Source organism: Oryctolagus cuniculus, chromosome 5 (assembly GCF_964237555.1).
Source record: "Oryctolagus cuniculus chromosome 5, mOryCun1.1, whole genome shotgun sequence".
NCBI classification, from domain to species: Eukaryota; Metazoa; Chordata; class Mammalia; order Lagomorpha; family Leporidae; genus Oryctolagus; species Oryctolagus cuniculus.
This window is the reverse complement of record NC_091436.1, coordinates 141,405,707-141,425,431: the sequence shown is the minus strand read 5'-3', so window position 1 is coordinate 141,425,431 and position 19,725 is coordinate 141,405,707. Positions and strand designations below refer to the sequence as shown.

Here is a 19,725-nt window from a genome sequence, read left to right as displayed (position 1 = left end):
TGCCACCTATCGTCCCAAATACAATAAATATCTCAAGATGTTTTCAGCTAAAGAACATATGTATGTGGTTTTTTTTTCTACACGGATGAATATTTGAAGTTCAACTTTTGAATCTCTGAAAGCTACAGATTTTCATTTACGAGATAAGATCCTTTTCTTAAAGATTTATTTATTTATTTGAAAGTCAGAGTCACACACAGAGAGAAAGAGAGGCAGAGAGAGAGAGAGAGAGAGAGAGAGAGAGAGAGAGAGAGAGAAGTACTCCATCCGCTAGTTCACTCCCCAGTTGGCTGCAACAGCTGGAGCTGGGCCAATCCAAAGCCAGGAGACAAGAGCTTCTAATGGGTCTCCCACATGGGTGCAGGGGCCCAAGGACTTGGGACACCCTCTACTGTTTTCCCAGGCCACAGCAGAGAGCCAAATAGGAAGCGGAGCAGCCAGGTCTCAAACTGCGCCCATATGAGATGCTGGTGCCTCAGGCCATGGCGCTAATCTGCTGTACCACAGTGCCAGCCCCTAACTAAAATCCTTTTAAAGAAAGAAAAGAGCTGTCTGTTAAAATAATTATGAGAAATCTAAGTTTACACTTTGAAAGTTTCTTTGGGCAGATTGTTGAAGATATGTAGTTTTGAAACATATTTTGAAAATAATGGAATGCCTAGTTATATGTAACTTTGAAGATGATAGCTGACATCCATGAAACTTATTCCTATAGTTATCATATTATAAAAATGAAAATGTAAATTACTTATAGTCCACTACAGGAAAAATAATTCAAAAAGACATTGATAATAATGCTTATAATTAGATTCTATTATGTCATCAAAATATACCTTATCTAGTTTCTTCATTGCACTAACTTGTTCATCATCTGCCTCCCTAAACATATGTTTATTCATTAATTTAAAAAGTCAACTTTAGGGCCGGTGGCATGCTTTACTTGATTAATCCTCTGTCTGTAGTGCGGCATCCCATATGGGCACCAGGTTCTTGGCCTGGTAGCTCCTCTTCCAGTGCAGCTCTCTGGTCTGGCCCAGGAGGGCAGTGGAGGATGGCCCAAGTGCTTGGGCCCCTGCATTCACATGGCAGCCCAAGAAGAAGCACCTGGCTCCTGGCTTCAGATTGGCGCAGGGCCGGCCGTAGCAGCCATTTGGGGAGTGAATCAATGGAAGAAAGGCCTTTTTCTCTGTCTCTTGCTCTCACTGTCTATAACTCTGCTTGTCAAATAAACAACATAAAATAAATTTAAAAAGTATAATTTATCTTATATAACGAAATCATATGGAAATAAACATTCATTATGGTCACTGTCAATGTAGTTTCACTCTAAGCCATGAGAGCATTTTTGAGTGCCTGGCACAAAACCTCTTCAATATATCTTTATCTAACTGATTCTTCCAACCCACCAGAACAGAGATGCCCTGTTTGAAAGACAAAGGTGAGTAATGTGACATTGGCTGATACCTCGGTGCTTTCCATGCAAGGACAATTTATTTTCTTCCTAAGTCACTATAAAAGAATAAACGAAGAATGGAGAGACAAATTGATTTGATATAATGATACTCTACATACCATAACTGATGACATTTCCTCAAGAAATCCTTATTAAAAGAAATTATGATCTAGTCTTAAGAGACTGACATGTTTTCTCTTAGAGTAGAAAAAAAAGGTACATCAAATTTAAGCATGATAGTTAAAAAAAGACAAAATAGTAGTTCATCTAGGCAATTTCTTTGAAATAATTTTTGAAACAATTTGATGTAAAATGTAAGTCATATTAAGTAATACAACAAAGTAAGTTTCATTCAGAACCATAAAATGCTCTTGAAATGCTCTTAAAATGCTCACTGAAATATCTTAACACATTTATGAGCTAAAATATATTAGCTGATATTGGACATCAGGAAGAAGTTATTGGAAATGTGTGTTGTGCATAACAGAAAACTCATCAGCTCATAGATATATTTCAATATATTGCTTAAGCCATTACATGTTTAGAGTTAGAAGAGGAAAGAAATTATTCCTAGATGCTAAGCCATATTTTCCCATCTAAGTTTCTTACCTTCTTTCTAAAATAGAAATCAATGGATGTCTTAAAGCTACAAAACACCTTTAGTTCATCCAAGACTCTGCAAAATATATTAAACAGATTAAATTGGGGTGGGCATTTAGCCTACTGGTTAAGATTACTGGGTTTTGGGGCTGGCGCTGTGGCAGAGTGGGTAAAGCCACTGCCTGCAGTGATAGCATCCCATATGGGCACAGGTTCAAGTCCGGCTGGTCTACATCCAATCCAACTCTCTGCTAAAGCCTGTGAAAGCAGCAGAAGATGCCCCAAGTCCTTGGGCCCTTGCAGTCATGTGGGAGACCCAGAAGAAGTTCCTGGCTCCTGGCTTTGGATTGGCACAGCTCCAGCCATTGTGCCCAACTGGGGAGTGAACCAGTGCATGGAAGACCTTTCTCTCTCTCTCTCTCTCTCTCTGCCTTTGCCTCTCCTTCTCTCCCTGTGTAACTCTTTCAAGCAAATAAATAGATCTTAAAAAAGAGTACTGGGGTTTGATACGTGGCTCTGGATCTGGCTCAAGTTTCCTACTAATGCAGACCCTGAGAGGCAACAGTGATGACTCAAGTGACTGTGTTAGTGCCACCCACATGGGAGATCTGGATTGCATTCTCAACTCTGGCTCCAGCCCCACCATACTCCTGCCATTGCAGGTATTTGGAGAATGGTGGGTGGGAGTTGCATGGGGGGGCAAGAAGCAGCTGAGACCTACAGAGGAAATGGATCCCACAAAGCTGCACACAAACTACTGGGATCTCAGCACCTATGCAAGAACTGGAGGTCACTGTAACCAGCCCAGGGGACCGAGGGCTGAACCACTGGTCATGACCATGAGGCCTGGTGTCTCCCAGAGATCGCACACCTGGAATCCAGCACCCCTAGGAGCTCTGTCCTTGTGTGTATTCCTCTGTCATTTGTGTGGCAACATTCTCAAACTGCTAGGGGCTGTGTCTAAGACATCACTGTCATTGGTCCTCTAAGCCCTTCAGTCCATCCAGAACAGGGTCTGTTGTCCTCTGACAGACAATTTCTGCATTGCCAGTTTATTGTTCCATGCAGGAAGCCTTCAGTCAGCCAGATCCTCCCCAGTGTCCCAGGAGGACTGCCTGCTGCTCAACTCTAGTAGCACCCAGGAGGACTAGGACAGGACTGGGCTGGGGGAACCTTCCAGGGGTATCAGTGCTGGTTGAGGCCTGTGGTAGGGCAGCAGATTGTATTCATGGGAGTCCCAGGATCTGGTCATTGCATGGTGGGCACAAAATGGAGGACCTTCAGAAACCAGGGGAGGTATTTGGTTTCTCACTGTGTAGCTTTAATTCACTCTAAGTTCTTCACTGAGAAGCCTGCATGGTCTGTCAGGTGTACTCTTTTCACTGCCAGTCTAAATGCAGACTGGTCATGATGCCCACCAATCTATCAGGTGTGTGTTTGTCATTGAACTTGTGTACCTAATTAGCACTGAGCTCTATCCTCGGTCTGAATTAATTCTTTCATGAAAACAAGAACCTCTGTCTATGGTAACATATTTGCCAGAGCCAGCCTAGAGAGAAGTAGAGCAGCAGTAAGACCTGAGCAGCTTATGCTGAGAAATGCTTCATGTCTATCCCCCTTCTGTCTGCTCCACTGCTGTGTGTACTGCAACCAAATTGCCTTTGCCAACACTTCTTGGAGATAGTGTCTTTTCCAGTTCCTTTTGTTGTTGTTGTTGTTATTTAAATTTTTTTAATTTATATAAATGGAACAAATTTCACGTATCTCATATGTACAGTTTTAAGTACATAATGACACTTTCCATCCCATCCTCCCTCTCTCCCGCACTCCCACCCTTCCTCCTGCTTCCTTTCTTATTTTTCTTTCAATTTTTTGTGATAATATACTTTTTTTCTTAATCTAAGAAGCAGCTAACAAAACAGGCAATGGAGTTGGACGTTTAGGCTTATCTCAAACTTATGAGACATAAGAATATACTCCACCTAACAATAAAACAAAGCTAACAAAAATTCTGTGATGTCACTGTCACTGTGCACCAGCTCTGTGTTCTGGAACAGGCTTGTAGGACACTAGTTTTCCTAGTGACTGACTAGTTGGTTTTTGAGAACAAGTTTTACTCTCATAATATTTACTCACATAACATTAACTCTCACAATACAACTCTTTGAGGACAGAGGTCCTGCTTGGGAAGTTAGTGCACAGTGACTCCTGTTGTTAATTTAACGGTTAATACTCTTATGTATGACGATGTCAGTGATCACTCAAGGCTCTTGACATGAGCAGTCTAGCCTATGGAAGCCTTTTGAATCCACAAACTCCTTCAATATTTAGACAAGGCCATAACCAAAGTGAAATTTCTCTCCTCCCTTCAGAGAAAAGTACGTCCTTTTTTGATGACCACTTCTTTCCACTGGGGTCTCGCCCACAGGAGTCTCTCATGGAGGACACTTTTTGCTACAGTGTCTTGGCTTTCCCTGCCTGCAATGTTCTTGTGGGCTTTTCAGCCAGACCAGGAAGCCTTAAGGGCTGGTTCTGACGTCACAATGCTACTTTAAGCGATTGTATTTCTATGAGTCTGCTGTATTGACAGCTTCACATGTTGGCGCATACACACCTTTTTAGTTCTATTATTATTGCCAAACACTTACTCCTATTTGTATGATCACTTTAACAGTATATGACCACTTTAATGCTTAATCTGATCTCTATGATCACTTTAACACTTAAAATGCTTTTTTACCAACCCGTTTATGGGGATTTGGCAACCCTTGGCAAGTTTTTAAACTGTACACTTAGAAGTAAGTCCACAGAAATGCATGCAGAACTGTAAGTTTTATAGTTATAAGCTTCATATATTTCAGAAGTACAACTTTAGGAGCATAGTGATTCTTCCCTACATACCCACCCTCCCACCCACATACTCAACCCTCGTTCTCCTCCCTCTTTGTTTCCCACTCTTATTTTTTACTAAGATCTATTTTCAATTAACTTTATACACATGTGATTAACTCTATGTGAAGAAAAGAGTTCAACAAATAGTATGAAGAAAAATGAAATCTGTTCCTCAACAGTCAATACAAGAGCTGTTCAAAGTCATGCTTCTCAAGTATCAATTTCAATTCTACAGATTGACTTTTAGGTGCTCTATTAGTTATCACAGGTCAGAGAGAATATATGGTATTTATCCCTTTTGGACTGGCTTATTTCACTAAGTATGATGTTTTCTAGTTTCAACCATTTTGTTGAAAATGACCAGATTTCATTTTTTACTGCTATGCAGTATTCCATGGTGTGCATATCCCATAATTTCTTTATCCAGTCTTCAGTTGATGGGCATTTGGGTTGATTCCATGTCTTATTTATTGTGAACTGAACGGCAGTAAACATAGAGGGTCAGATAACTCTTTCATCCTTTTAACCCAGTTACCTCAGGCCTTTCCTACTCTGTCTCATTCAGCTACAGTCTCTCAGATGCAGTTGTGCAGGAGAAGCGCCCTACAAGAGATTGGGATTGACTTTCTTTCACAGTCTCTGCTTAGGCCTTCCTGACCCTCCTGTTCTGCCTGACCTGCCCAGTGTCTGCCCACTACCCCCATTCCTTGGTCTCCAATGTTAGGAAGCTATGGGGAAGGTAGCATCTGCTCAGTCAGGCCTGGTGCCTGGTCTCAATTGGCCCTCTCTTCCCAGGATGCCTTGTGCTTCATTTCCTGATCTTCTTCACTGCCATTTTGAGAAATCATTGGCAAGAATTGGTCTTGGATGGTTTCTCTTAAACTGCTGTTTTTACCACCAACCAGACCCCCTCCAGGGCCATGTGTTGCAATTCCCTCTTAAATTGTTCTGGACTAGCGAGATTGGGTCTTCTCAACCTTCTGACCCAAAGGATGCCCATTTTCTCACTTGTTAAATTAAGTTTCTCTGCCACCTATTTAAGATTCTACTGTTTAAGGTTGAGGCAAATGTATGCCTTGTTAAAGTCATAGAACTTTCCAATAGCCACTGTACAACTTTAATTCACAAGGACAGGCTTAAGAGGCTATCATGAAGTATAACTGCATGGGAGGAGAAGAGGAAGGGCAGGGGGAAGAGGGCACCAGGGACATGCAACCCTGGCCCACAGCCAACAGATGGCACAAGTACCCCTGGGCCCACAGCATCGCTGCCATAGCCCTGCCTCCCTGGCTCACATGGGCCCTGGAGAGACCATGGTCACCACCTCCAGGGGTTTTCCTGTGCAGGGGACGGGGCACTGACTCTGGTTCCTACTGACCAGTGAGGGTGCCATTGTGACAGGCTGGTAAAATTCTATGATGTCACTGTCACTGTATACTTGCTCTATGTTCTGGAGCAGGTGTAGGATACTAGTTTTCCTAGTGACTGACTAACTGGAATTGGTTTTTGAGGAAAGGGGACAATTTGGCAGCGGTGGTTGGGTTTAGAGTGGAGGTGAGTTGATGATGCTGTCCTCCTGGCCAGTTCATATGGGGAGCATCACTTGCAGGTGGGTGGCACTGGCCTCTCAGCGCTGTTGCTGATGTTATTGCCAACTGAGCTCTAGGAGGTGCCTCCATCTTTCTCCATAGTGTTCCCGTGGGGTGGTGAGAATATACCCTTGGTGGGAGTCTGTACAGGCATTAGGTCCTGGGGTCTGCATTCTGGGAGGCACTGGCCTGAGGGTGGGACCAGGCCTGCTGTGGACACAGTGAAGGTGTGTATCCTTTGGCTAGGAGGAGTGCAGATTACCCTGTCCTCTGGCAGTCAAGGACACTATAGGACAAGCACATGCCTGGCTAGGGAGGAGGTCCTTCCTGTCAACCAAGGGGGATGCACAGGACTGCCCTGCAAGGCTCATCTCAGTCCCCATGCTCTGGACAAGTCACCTTTTGGGAGCCTGGTATGGGTGCTTCCTGCCTGTCTGGAGCGCTGTCCCCTTTGATCAGATGGACAGAGTGAGTGTCCATCAGTGGGGCCACATATGGAAGGTCCCAAACAGAACAGGGGCTCCCAAGAGTCAGGAAGGAGGAACGCAGCTCCTGGGAGCATCAGAGTCTCTGAGGGCACCTCCCTTGCAGATCCCAGGCCTCGGCAGGCACTGTGGGCAGGGCTTGAGGAGCCTCACTGCACAGGCCAGGTTTGCTCTTAACCATTCTAGGTGAGCTGGGGCTGGAACCTCTTAGCAACATCCTTTCTTGATCTCCACAAGCAGTTCCTAAGCCTCTTCCTACCCCCCTCCCCAGCTCAGAGTGGCTCCCCAGAGCGTGGAAACTCCCAGCTTCTGAGTGGGTCAGTGAAGCTGACAAGGGTATCCATGTGGGAAGGTGACAGGCACCGATGGCATTGCTGAGGTTTGCTGTTACCCACGGAGCTTGGGAGCAATGTCTGGGCTCTCCCATGTGGGTCAGGGTTGGATGTTTATCTTACAGCATAGCCATGGAGGCTGTGAAGCCCCAGTTAACCCAGAAGAGAGAAGTGATCATCAGGAAGTATGAGCAGGTATGACCAGGCTGCTGCCTGGAGGAGGGGCCTTGCCTTGCACACCAGGGACCATGGTCACAGGGTCCCAGGCCCTGTGGGGACAGAGGCAGGAGGGGCCACCCTGCTCTTCCCCCTGATTTGTGCCACAGGTCTCTCACTCAGCCCCCTCTGGGTTTCAGGGATGCCGAGGACGGGCACAGGTGGAGCATCCAGAAGAGGAGGACATCAACACCCGCCCATTCATAAACTACCTGGGGATCCTGCAGTGAGTGCCCACACCCACCACAGTGTGGAGCAGGGGCAGTGAGTGACTTCACCCAGCGCAGTGCTCTCGTCTCCCCGGGACAATCTTTTCCTGGGCCCCCATTGCAGTGCAGGCCTGGTGGGCCTGGGGTCCCAGCTGAGTGGCCCTGTGAGGCGCTCAGACCACCCAGGGGCAGAGTCGCATATGGAGCAGGAGCTGGGAACTCACACTGTGGCCTCTACCTCAGCCAGAAGACAGGGGCAGACTGAGGTTACAGCTGCCCTTGGCCAAGCCTGCCTGGTCGTCAGCTGTCTGGAGGTTGGTCATGACCAAGTGATGCCTGGCTGTCTTGGGAGCTGCAGTTCAGCCTGTCACTGCGACTGCAGGGGCTCAGGCCAGAGATGTCCTGGGGAAAGGGGTTTTAGGAGCAGTAGTGGTGTCTTTGGGTGCTGGGGACCCACATGGAGACTTACTGAGAAGGGAGCAGGGCCCTTAGGGTTTTCAGCAGGAGGAAGTTGCCACTGGGCCTGATGCTGGGAGGAGAATTCAGGCCTGGGGTGGAGGAAGCAGGCCCTGGATCTGTTCCACAGTCATCCCAAGACAGGTAGGGGGATAAAAATGGCTGGACTCAGGTGACTAACGAGACTGCATAGTGTGTGGGTGGAGCTGAGCAGGTCCCAGGACCCTGAAGAGTGGAGGAACTGAGGGGCGAGTGAGAAATTGTCGTCAGCTCTGTGCCAGACAGGACAGGGTGGGGAGGTGGGGCAGGTAGGGTCAGTGGCTGGGAAACAGCAAGAACAGTCAGTTCAGGGTGGGTCCTCTGAGGGCTGTGGACACCAGAAGGCTGGACACAGGATTTCACCTTCTTAGCCTGGGAAGGACTCAAGCCAGACCCCGACTCAGGGTGCCTGGTTGCTCTCTGCTGAAGTGCCCCATTCTGCCCAGCCTGGGTAGCCCTCCCTCCTAAGAATGACCTTTCTCAGCACCTACAAGGGGACCCACTCCAAGCCCAGGAAGGGCTTCCCCATGGCATCCCCAGAGTCTTCCTGGGAAACCAGGATCCCCTGCCAGGCCTGCATGCCCCAGAGGAAAACCACCCCTTCCCTTCCCTTTGAAGTGTCCTGAGCTCAGTCTCAGAGCTGAATGGGACTGGGCCAGCCCTTAACCTGCCTGACCAAGGAGGTGGATAGTGCCTGGCCTGGCTCAGCGACTCACAGTTTGGCCTCCCTTGCCTTCCAGAGAGAAGATGCTTCTCAGGGACAGAATCCTGGAGGCCAAGGTGAGAGGCCAACTTCCCTGGGCAGATAGTGCGGGAGGCAGACCTGCAATGGCCTGTGGACTCAGGCAGTGGTCAATGGAACTGCAGGTCCTGAAGGAACTTAGGGGTTGTTCTACCAAACCCACCAGGCCAAGGTCAGACCTGCAGCCCAAGGGTCCAAGTCCACTGGCCACCCTTTTGGCTGAGACCCACCAGAGGCCAGGAGTATCTGGCCTGAGATCAGGATGGTTTGTTGTCTTGATGTCAGGCTGCTAGTGCTCACCTGTCAGTAAGTCTGGGCTTGGGCTCTGATCCTTTTCTGGCTCCTTCCAGTTCATTTATCTCAGGGCTCCCGGGCTGCCTCCAGGGCCCCCTAGGAAGGCCAACAGCTGGGCTTATACCACCCTCTCTGCTTTTTCAGCACAGACATCAGGAGGCTCAACGAGTTGAAAAGTGGTTGAAGATGATAAAGCACTGGACTCAATATCAGAGCAGCAAGAAGGTAGAGGTGTCGTGGGCCTGGGACCTCCTGCTAACTGCAGAGTTAGCCTTTTTGGCCCCTATCTCTGTGTCTGGGCCCTGCCTGCCTCTGGGGCTGCAGATGGCTCCTTGTCCTGATCTCAAGGACACAGGCCTCCCTCAGCTTCCTGCCCATCCATGCCAGGTCACTCTCCTGATAGAGAAGCCGATGACAGGGCTTAGATCACCCTAGGCCCAGGGTAAGGAAGCTATTGGCCCCTCTAGAGATGATCCATTGAAATGCCAGCCCCAGCCCTTAGGCCCGGGTCCTCTATGTCACTGGGGAATGGTGAGGCCCAGGACAGGACACAGTCCAGGCTTCCATGGTCCCAATGCCTCCTAATCCTAGCCCTCCCCAGGCTGACCCTGCAACCTGCTTCACCACAGTCTCTGCTTTGCAATAGATGGAGAGCCGTGTCTACAAAGGCATCCCTCTCCCAGTGCGGGGAAAGGTGTGGTCTCTCCTGTTGGATGTGGACAAAGTGAAGGCAGATAATCCTGGAAAATACCAGGTACAGCTCTTCTGCCCTCAGCCAGGGTGGCTTTCACAGGCCAGACCCTGTCAGGGGCACTGGTGTCTGGAATGGGGGGAAGCAGAGCAGTAGTGGTCCCAGGCCCACACTCAGGATCTCTGGGGCTCCAGCTTTCCTCTATGGATCCTCTCTTCTCAGCATGTTTCAGATGTAGCCAGGTCCTGGGTACCCCCACCCCCACCCCCACCTGCCAGGGGCCCTGCCCCTCTACCCTTGGTCCTGTTCTGTGCAGTTTGTCCAGAGGCAGGCCCAGGGCAGATACTGAGTCCCAGAATAGACAGAGGCCTCCTGCCTTCCCATGCTGGTTTCCTGTGGGAGACACTTACCTGGACCTCCCCTATTCTTCTTTCACCTTCCCTCACCATAGCCCACCTGCCTTCAACTCATGCCACCTTCAACTGGCACCAGTGACCCTCCTGGATAGGGAACAGAAGGAGAATGAGCTTCCTGAAGGATGCATCCTTCAGGCAGCAGCACTACAGGCTTTGGGGTGGCTGTTGGGAAGGTGGGCATCTGTGTCCTGAATCTGACCTCTCCCCGCTGTGGCCTGTCTTACAGCAAATGAAGGAGCAGGGCAAACTATTGTCAGAGCACGTCCACCAGATCGATGCTGACATCAGGAGAACATTCCAGAACCATGTCATGTTCCGGCAGCGTTATGGAGTCAAGTGAGGCTCTTAGACTTGGGAGTCCTGGGGACAGACAGATCCTGCAGCAGGAGACAAGGTCCCTGGGGAGATGGACAAAACCTAAGAGTGACTTGGTGTCCTGTAAGAGACATAGTCAGGCAAGCTTGGGGTCCTGAACACAGGACCCCTCCTAAAGGATCTGCCAGCTCAGGGTTCAGCCAGCTCTGTGTCCTGAGCAGTTATGGCACCAAGACCTACTTGGAGGCAGGGCAGGTGAGGCTGGAACACAGGTGGCCCCAGCAGAGAATGAAGGCAGCAAACACAAAGCTGCCAGGTGTCAAAGGCTCTGCAGAACCTGAGGCCAGGGTCTCCCGGGAGGGCACTGGGACAAGGGATTCCCAGGTGTTAACATGAAAGTAAAGACCCAATGGGTGACAAAGTGCTAGCCTTGGGAAGGGGAGGGAGCAAAAATGTGAGTTCCAGGGTCAGTAGGGGGCAAGGAGCCCAAGCTACAGCCAGGATGATGAAGGCCTGGAGGCTGGGCTCTGAGGTGAGGCTGGTGAACAAGCCTAGAGAGGTAGGGGGAGCCCTGTGCCTTACTTGGGTCCAGTGCAGGTAGAGCCTAGAGAGAGGTTTACAGGACAGGGGGTTTTGTGTTGCATGGGATAGCAAAGAGAACATGGCATGGCTGTGGCAGGACTGGACCATTGCAGAATGTGGCAGGGATGAGTGTGGGCTGCCTGAAAGCTGGACCATGGGTGGGACTTAAGGGGCTGGACCTCAGCACAGTGGGGCCTCCAGGAGTCTGCGTCTCAGAGAACAGAGATATTAGGGCAGTGCAGCACTGATGGTATGGCCAAGGCTGCACCACCTGGTCGGAGAGCTATACAATGTACATGACACTGTTCCACTCTGTGCAATTCCATATTTGTGTTGAAGATGTTGGTTTTACATAGTGTCAATCATTCATGAGTACCAAGAATGGAGAGTCCAAAATTCCATCGCACAGATGCCACAAAGAGAGGAGCCGGCTACTCTCCAGGGTCGCTCATCCAGGCAAGGATTTAGTCCTCCATTCTCTGTGCATGTCATGATTGACATCTAATGGGTAGGTCCCATGTTTATGTACAAGTATAAGATCATCCCCTCACACCTGCAATCTGGCTGCAGTTCCTCCAGCCCCAGTCAGTGCTCATCTCTCCCGGGAGCCATCTTTGAAGAATTTGTTCTGATCAGAAGCCTGAGTTCTCTCTTGGGTGACTGGGGTCACAATCAAGTTATGGTAGACTTGAAACTACACTGTCATTTCAGCCAAGGGAAGATATCAATGTCTCCATTGACTTCAGCACTAAGTATTTTGGTGTCACAAGACCTGAAACTGCAGCCATGCAAGAGGGATCATCCAAAAATATAAGTGTGAATCTGAAACTCACCCCAGAACTCTCCCTCTGAGCACCTACATGAGCAACCCCACCCTCTTCCCCCCCCGGGGGGGGGCACGGGTGCTGGGGAGATGCTGAGTCAGCATTTATCACAATGCAGCGTGCACTCATGACAAAGTCTTAGCAATCTGGACCAGCAGGGAATTGGAGGAAGGGTTTTCTCCCAGGAGCTACCCCTACCAAGAATGGCCCTTCCACCACTGACATTAGCGTGGTACTGCCAGGCCCATCTCTGTAATAAGGATAGAAAAAGACATGAAACCATGATTGGAAAGGAAGAAGGAAGCAGCCATCACTTGCAGATGGCATGAATGTGTGGGAATCACAGAGCGCTTACAGACAAAACCAAGATACCCAACGCCATGCATATTTTATGTGAGACAAATTCAAAATGGATTATAGATGCAACACTGAAACAGAACAAAGTTCTGAAAGAAAATGTGGAAAGGGGCTATGCTATGGCACAGTGGGTTGAGCTGCCATCTGTGGTGCTGGAATTCCATATGGGTTCTAATTCAAATCCTGGTTGCCCGCTACCTATCCAGCTCCTTCCTGATGTAGCTGGGAAGGCAGCAGAGGATTGCCCAAGTGCTAAGGCCTCTGCTTTGCATATAAGAGACATGGGGAGAGATCCAGTTTGCTGACTTTGGCCTGGCCCAGCCCAGGCCTTAGGGGCCATTTGGGGAATGAGCCAGCAGATGAAAGATCTCTCTCTTTCTCCTCCTACCCCATAACTTTTCTTATCAAATAAATCTTGAAAAAGAAAAGTGAGGGAAAGAAATGATGTCAGTCATCTGCTGTGATTTAATGAGGTTGTGGATGACTCCCCTAGGACAATCCATGAAATACAGAACTCATTGAATCTTTCTTACAATAGACACCATAAAAAGAAAGAAGTAGAAAGCTTCAAAGTGGGAGATGCTTGTAAAACATCTAGATAATGTAGGGCATGTGTTCAGATTATACAAAGAACAGTAAGAAATCAATAATGATACCTCTGATACCACCCAGGAATAGTAACTGTCATTGTTGTCCTCAGGGATTGCAGAGCCCCTGAGCAAAATGGTGTGGCCAAGCATGCATCTGCTGTGCAGCCCAAATTGTGCAAAGCTGTATATCCCACCAGCTTGGAGGATTAAGTTCAGGAAAAAAAAAGCCCACTTTTCTTCACATTCCCAAGAATGTGGAGGTGACCTCCATGACCTCCAGCAGGAGAACCTGTCCACTAGGACCCTGAATGACACTGAGCAGAACTCAGTGAAAACAGGAAGAAGCCACTGAGGCCCAGAGCGCATGACTGGGTCCCAGGTACACTGTCCAGTGAAGGAATTCAGACTACCAAGGCATCCACTGTGTGCAGTCCCTCACAGGGCCTCTGAGAAAATCTGATCTTTAAGCACAGGAGCCAGAGCAGTGGCTACCGGGGCTGCTGTGACTGGAGAGTTTGACTTTGTAGAGGTTGTGTGGGGACACTGCAGGAGAAGGAGCTGCTCTGTATGCTTTAGCCATGAGCTTGGGAGATTCCCCACTGGTTCAATCACCTGGAATTGAACATTCCAGTGCTTTAATGAAAGAAAATCCACAAGACTGACAGTAAACCTGCCCCTATGCACCGATGTGTACACCAAGGTGTACCCATGATATCTCCCCAAATAAATAGAAATGCACAACTGACCTGAAACCTCACTGAACCTTCACAGAGAATTTATTGGAGCCTCAGTGCTGCTGTCAGGGTCAGTTCCCAAAGTTGAACTAAAGCCTCAGCAGAACACAGCAATGCCCCTCCCCTCTCCTTCCCAGGCAGCAGGCGCTGTTCCATGTCCTTCTGGCTTACTCTGCGTTTGATCATGTGAGTATTCCAGGGTTCCTGCACCAGGCCTCAATCCCAGGCTGTGCATCATGGGGTACCATGTCACAGAGATGCTAGCTGTGGTAGACAGGTTGTGTGGAATGTCACTGAGCTGAAAAGGGGCGGGGGTCAAGGCCCAGGGTCTACCTATTCAGACTATAAGAGCTGAGCAAACGTGACACCTTCCCTGTGAGATCTGCCCTCCCAGGTGAGGTCCATGTCCCAGGTGAGATGGGCTTTTCTGGTGTGACCTTTCCCAGTGTCTGGCTCTTGCAGGAGGCGGGCTACAGGCAGGGTATGAACTGGGTGGCTGCCGTGCTACTGATGTTCTTAGACGAGGATGACGCATTCTGGGCCCTGACACAACTCATGTCGAAGCCCAAGCACGCGATGCACGGTACGTGGCTGGAGGAGGTGGGACTGTTACAACTCCCACCCTTACTTGGCTTCTCTGTGTCTAAGACCATTTCCTTTAAGGGTCCCATGGGAGTCACAACTGAAGGGGGATCCTCTGAACCAAATGAGACCCTTGGTCTCCCATCAGTCAAGGACCCTTCAGCTTCCCTGTGACTACCTTCCACATCTTGCACCCTCAACCCTCAGAGTCCACCTGGTCCTGGTGACTTCTATATCCCTGGTGGCCCTGCAGCCACTTGGTGTGTCCTGCAAATTGGGCATCTATGAGTCTGAAGCTAGAAGGTTTCAGATGGCAGCTTCCTGTATCTTGGTTCTCCCACCCTGACTACTGCCCCCAGCGGATGGTCAGGCTCTACCCAGGCCCCACCAGGGTAACTGGAAGACTCACCACCCAGGGACCCCCTATCAGCACTCACCTCCCTCCCATGGTCCTCTGCCCTGGGTAGGTCAGCTCAGGCTGACCCTGTCACAGTCTTACCTATCCCTGTGTGGTGAGAGCCCCTACAGTCATGTGCTCTGTGGCCCTACCTCCCTGCCACATGGCTGTGACGCGCTCGGGGCTGGGCATCTCAGGATTTTACAAGGCCAATAGAACTAAGCTGGAGCGGCTGCAGCAACACCATGACAACATACTGAAGTGTCGTGTGCCAAAATTAAAAAAACATCTGGTGAGTCAGTAGCCCTTTGCTGTTCTGTGACAGGGATGGTGGTAGAATGGGGGCCCAAAGTGTGCCAGGGTGGCTAAGAAGAAGGGTCTGGCCAGGGCTTTCCTTGGGAATCACAGCTTTGCAGAGGCTCAGGAGTTTCCTTTCCTTTCCCCTGGTGAGGTCATGGGTATCAGGCCACTGTCACCAGCACTATGCAGGTATAAGGGGTGGGTTCAGGTGAAGGCGACACACAAGGCCTGGGCATACAGTCCTTTCCAGTAGACTGTGATGAGAGCCCAGGGAGATTTGCTGACCCTGGGCCCTGAGCTCCTCTGCCCCTTCCTTCAGGACAGCCAGGGAGTGTCTACTGCAGCATACACCCAGAAGTGGTTCCAACAGTGCTTTGTCGATGAGGTAAGCATACAGAGGAGACTCTGTGTCCTGGGGAATTCCTGATTATGGAGCCTGCACTGTGACACAGCAGGTTAAAGCCCTGGCCTGCAGTGCTGGCATCCTTTATGGGTGCCAGTTCAAGTCCCAGCTGCTCCAATTCTATTCCAGCTCTTTGCTAATGCACCTAAGAAAGTATTAGAGGATGGTCCAAGTTCTTGGAGGAAGCTCCTGGCTTCAGATCGGCTCAGCTCCAGCCATTTAAGGCATTTGGAGCCTAAATCAGAGGATGGAAGATGTCTCTCTGTCTCTTCCTCTCTCTCTGTAACTCTTTCAAATGAACAAAATAAATCTAAAAAAAAATGAAAAAAGAAAAATTTCTCAGCATAGGGCCAGCTCTATTGTCCTGAGAGTCCCTATCTTCCATAGAAGGGTTGTACTCACCCTAGCCCCTAGAGGGCCCTGATGGGGCCCTCAGGAGGGGGCACCTCCCATGGCAGAGGGTGAGTCTCAGGGCCAACATGGCAATTAGTCCTGGAGAGCATCCACCCTGGGAAAGCCAGTGAGGAAGAGAGAGCTCCACAAGGTCCCTGAGGTCTCCACACCAGACTCAAGCATAGCTGTAGCTGCTTTGCTTCCAAAAGGCAAGACTGGGCCACCCCTGCTAAGGATGGATCCCTCTGCATATTTCATAGTTGGGTCCTGCTCCTCCCAGAAGGTCCCATGTTGTTCAGAGCAGCCTCGGTGGCCTCCAAGTGAGCATCATTGTGCCAAGCCTTGTTTCCCCTTCTCTTGGTGCATTTAGGATATTTGAGTGGCCTGGGAGACACTCTGAAGTGGTCCCAGTCCTGACTGAGGGTCACCCACTCGCATGCAGAGGTGCAGCTGGGACCCTCCACACTGGGGGCACCACAAGGTGACCCCTACAGGCCCTGTTCACACTTAATGGGCTGAGTCCTCCCACACTGTTGTCTCCACAGGCCCCCTTCTCCCTGGTGCTGCGATTTTTTGATGTTTACATTCTGGAGGGAGAGGCCATGCTAACGGCAATGTCATACACGGCCCTGAAGATCCACAGGAGTAAGTCTGTGGGGCTCTGCTGGGGCAGTGCTAGATACCCTCTTTTCTGCTCCAGAGAGCAGGGCATGGAGGCATGAGACAGCAGGGCAGGCCCAGGGTAGGGGGCTGGTCAGGGGATGTAGAAACCTCCCAGGAACCCCCAGTGCATCACCCATCTTGGGTACGAATGTGTATAGCCCATTCCTAGTCCAGCCTCCCATGGAATGTGGCCTCCTATGTAGGGTTCACCCTATGGGATGGCCCTGGAAGCACCAAACACAAGCCAGGCTGTGGGACTACCCCATCCCTGTGGCCCCTCCTGACCTGATATCTCTCTCCATGCCTAGGATACCTTCTAAAGTGCAGTGGGAACAGCCTGCATGAGTATCTGCAGGACGGGTTGCGCCGCACCTGGGATATGCGGGATGATGCAGTGCTGAGACGGCTCCAGGCCACCAAGGAAGAACTGGTGAAGTTCAAGTGTCTACTGCCTCCTTCAGGTTTGCTCCAGTGCACAGTGCCCTCCCCTTTCTTACTCAGGGAAAGTCAGTGGCGGGGGTGACAGGAACCAGCAGCCCTGCTTGAGCCTCCCTCCTCCTTCTCCTCTGTGGCTTTAAGCAGACGTGGCTGGGAGGGCCTCAAGGCAGCTGCCGTACCACCAGCTTCCTGAACATTCCTCGGAGGTTTCCACATCACTCCATAGGCTTCCACCACAGTCATGAGGGTTGGGCTGTGGGTGTGTCCAGAAAGATCCTGCCCAGGAAGTCAAGCCCAAGACTTTGGCTCTCCTGTTCCCTGGGGTGGAGGCTGGGACCTCTCTTGAGAATTACAGCCCAAGGCAGGCATAACCCAGTGGTCCCAGGAGCTGCTTGCCCTGTCCTGTCCTAGCTGATCTGAGGCAGGGGCCAAACACCTGTCAGTTATACTTTTCCCTCAGATGGGACAGTCAGAGGACAGCAAGGGTGCATCAGCCTGCAGCCACTGTCTGGGACCTCAGGCCACACCGGTGGGGCAGGGACATGTTGGGAGATGCCACTGAGCCCTTGGCCACACCTTCCCCACCTCCATCAGAGATCACCTGGAAGTCATTCGCAGGAGTCCTGAGTCAATCAGTAGGACTGGAGGGAGGAGGCAGAGGCTTCAGGCTCCTATCAGAATCCAGAATCCAGCTTAGAGCAGGAAGGGTTCAGTACTGGCCTGGAAAAGGCTACCCTGGGGGCATAAGTGTCCACAGGGCTGGGTCCACACCCACACCGTGCCCAGCCCTGCAGAAAGGCCCCCATCATTGTCCATTTCTGATGGCATTATTAAGAAGAGACACCAGGTCATTCACAAGGAACAGAAGTTGATCCCCACCATCCTAGAGTCAAGGCGGGGAACACACTCAGTGTCTGCTGAGGGCCTGACTAGATTCTAAGATGGTGCCGTCCCCTGTGTCCTCCATGGTGGAAGGTGAGAGGAGCAGGGCAGAAGGCAGCAGGGTCCTTCCCCATCCCCTGGAAGGGTACTCCCCCTCCAGTGTAAGAGTCCTCCTCTCTCCCAACAGTTCCCCTCTTAGTACCACCACCTTAGGGGGTGAACACCCCCAGACCACAGACATTCACACATTCACATTCCCCATGGGGTAGTAACAAATGAGTTAGGTGATGCTAATGCCCCTGGGGTCCTAAGTTGAGGACAGAGAAAGGCAGAAAGCCTAGAGCTGGCCCATCCCTTCAGGGCCATCCTAGGACAGCAGGAGAGCCCCCAGTAGCTCCCATCTGGGATCAGCAACCTTGGATGCCGTCCTCAATGTCAGCGTGGGGTAGCCAGGCAGAGCCTTGAGGGCTCCAGGGATCCAGGTCTGGGTGGCTCAGTCCGTGAGTGCCAGGGCTGTGGGGAGAAGCTGAGCACATCTGCTTTCTTTTCAGCAAAACAAGAGGAAATGCCCAGCATGCCCCTGGGCCTGGAACTCGCATCCCTGGTTCCCGGGCCTCAGCCCACATGTCGGAGGCGCAGGATGGGCTGGCGACAGAACCGGGTTGGATGTGCTGTTCCAGTTGAGTTGCAGGCACCACACACGCAAGTGGCAGCAGGTTCACGGAATAACCCTGACCGCTTTATGGTGGCTTCAGGTCCAGGGGACACCAAAAGCATCTCCCAAGGGGCTTTTGTCTTCACCCCAGTGTTGCCCCTGAATGCTGGAGAGTGTGGGCCCTCACAGCCTGAAATCAAAAAGGAACTATTGTGCCCTCCCAAACCTGCACAGCAGGGCCCAAGGTCTGGCAGAGAAGCCTGGTCCCAGGCATGCTCTGCAGCTCGCCGCCGTCAACAGTCTGGTGGCAGAGAGTTCACCGCTCTGGAGTCCAAAAAGAAGGCTGATGAGCAGTGCAGTCCTAGGCAGCCCTGCAATAGCTCCGTCAAGGTCCTCAGGATTCACATCTCTGGTCTGCCTCACCCTGATCTGGGACAGTACACGGACCATGCAAGGCCTGGCAGGATGGGCGTCCCTCCATAATGTGGCCCTCAGGGACCTGCAGACTACTGGCCCCCAAACGGCATCACCCTTCAGGGATCCTGCTCTAAAAATACTTCCAGATCTGTCCTGGTGCCATTGGAACTGAGTTCCCCCAGCCCACTGCTGACCCAGCACTCGGGCTGTAGACTCGCACCCAGAACTGTAGCCCCTCAGCCCATGCCTCTCATGGTCATGGACAATCACCTACAGAGGCCTTCAGGAGCCAGGACAGGGCCACGTCATTCCCCCAAGTCCCTGTAAACCCTACTAGCCTCCGGGCCTCCTCCTACACAGGACAGCAGGGTGTGTGGTCTGGGGAGGGAGGAAGAGCCCTCATGACCCAGCCCATGCTGATCAGCAGCAGGCTCAACTTTTGCACACAACCTCCTTGTGTCCCAGTGCTCTCCTCAGAAACATAGGTGCCTCTGCCTAAGAGACACAAGTTCTGAGAATGCCAAGATTTTTCTATTTTTCACATAAAGTTGTTCATACCCTGATAGCACACTGGTTTGCATTTCTTCTAGGCTGCAAATGAATATCAGGGAAACAGAGGTGTTGGGCTTTATCTCAATGACTAGAGGACAAAGACAGTGACATTTCCTGTGGGAGTTGTGCCTGTGGCCAGCCCCATGGATGCAAGTGGGGACAATGGAAAGCACCTTCCTGGGACCCATAGGATAAAGTGCATGCCAAGCAGCCAGTGCGTCTCCAGG

At 50.6% G+C, this 19,725-nt stretch overlaps 1 protein-coding gene across 7 annotated transcripts; it reads left to right on the top strand.

Annotated features, from left to right (window-relative positions):
- Positions 1-4,716: 4,716 nt before the first annotated feature.
- On the top strand, positions 4,717-19,511 carry LOC103347083 (USP6 N-terminal-like protein). Of its 7 annotated transcripts, none has more exons than XM_051840741.2 (14): positions 4,717-4,879; positions 7,477-7,546; positions 7,708-7,831; positions 9,012-9,051; positions 9,452-9,532; positions 9,954-10,061; positions 10,641-10,750; positions 13,954-14,002; positions 14,279-14,399; positions 14,993-15,087; positions 15,415-15,480; positions 16,437-16,536; positions 16,863-17,015; positions 18,426-19,511. In XM_051840741.2, the coding sequence occupies exons 3-14, from the start codon at positions 7,710-7,712 to the stop codon at positions 19,010-19,012; spliced, it is 1,632 nt and encodes a 543-aa protein (XP_051696701.1). In that variant the 5' UTR covers positions 4,717-4,879; positions 7,477-7,546; positions 7,708-7,709; the 3' UTR covers positions 19,013-19,511. The 7 variants fall into 7 exon arrangements, with proteins under 7 accessions (XP_051696701.1, XP_051696696.1, XP_051696699.1 ...); XM_051840736.2 differs by having other exon boundaries at positions 4,719-4,879; positions 7,708-7,793; XM_051840739.2 differs by lacking the exon at positions 4,717-4,879 and adding an exon at positions 6,341-6,499.
- Positions 19,512-19,725: the final 214 nt, after the last annotated feature.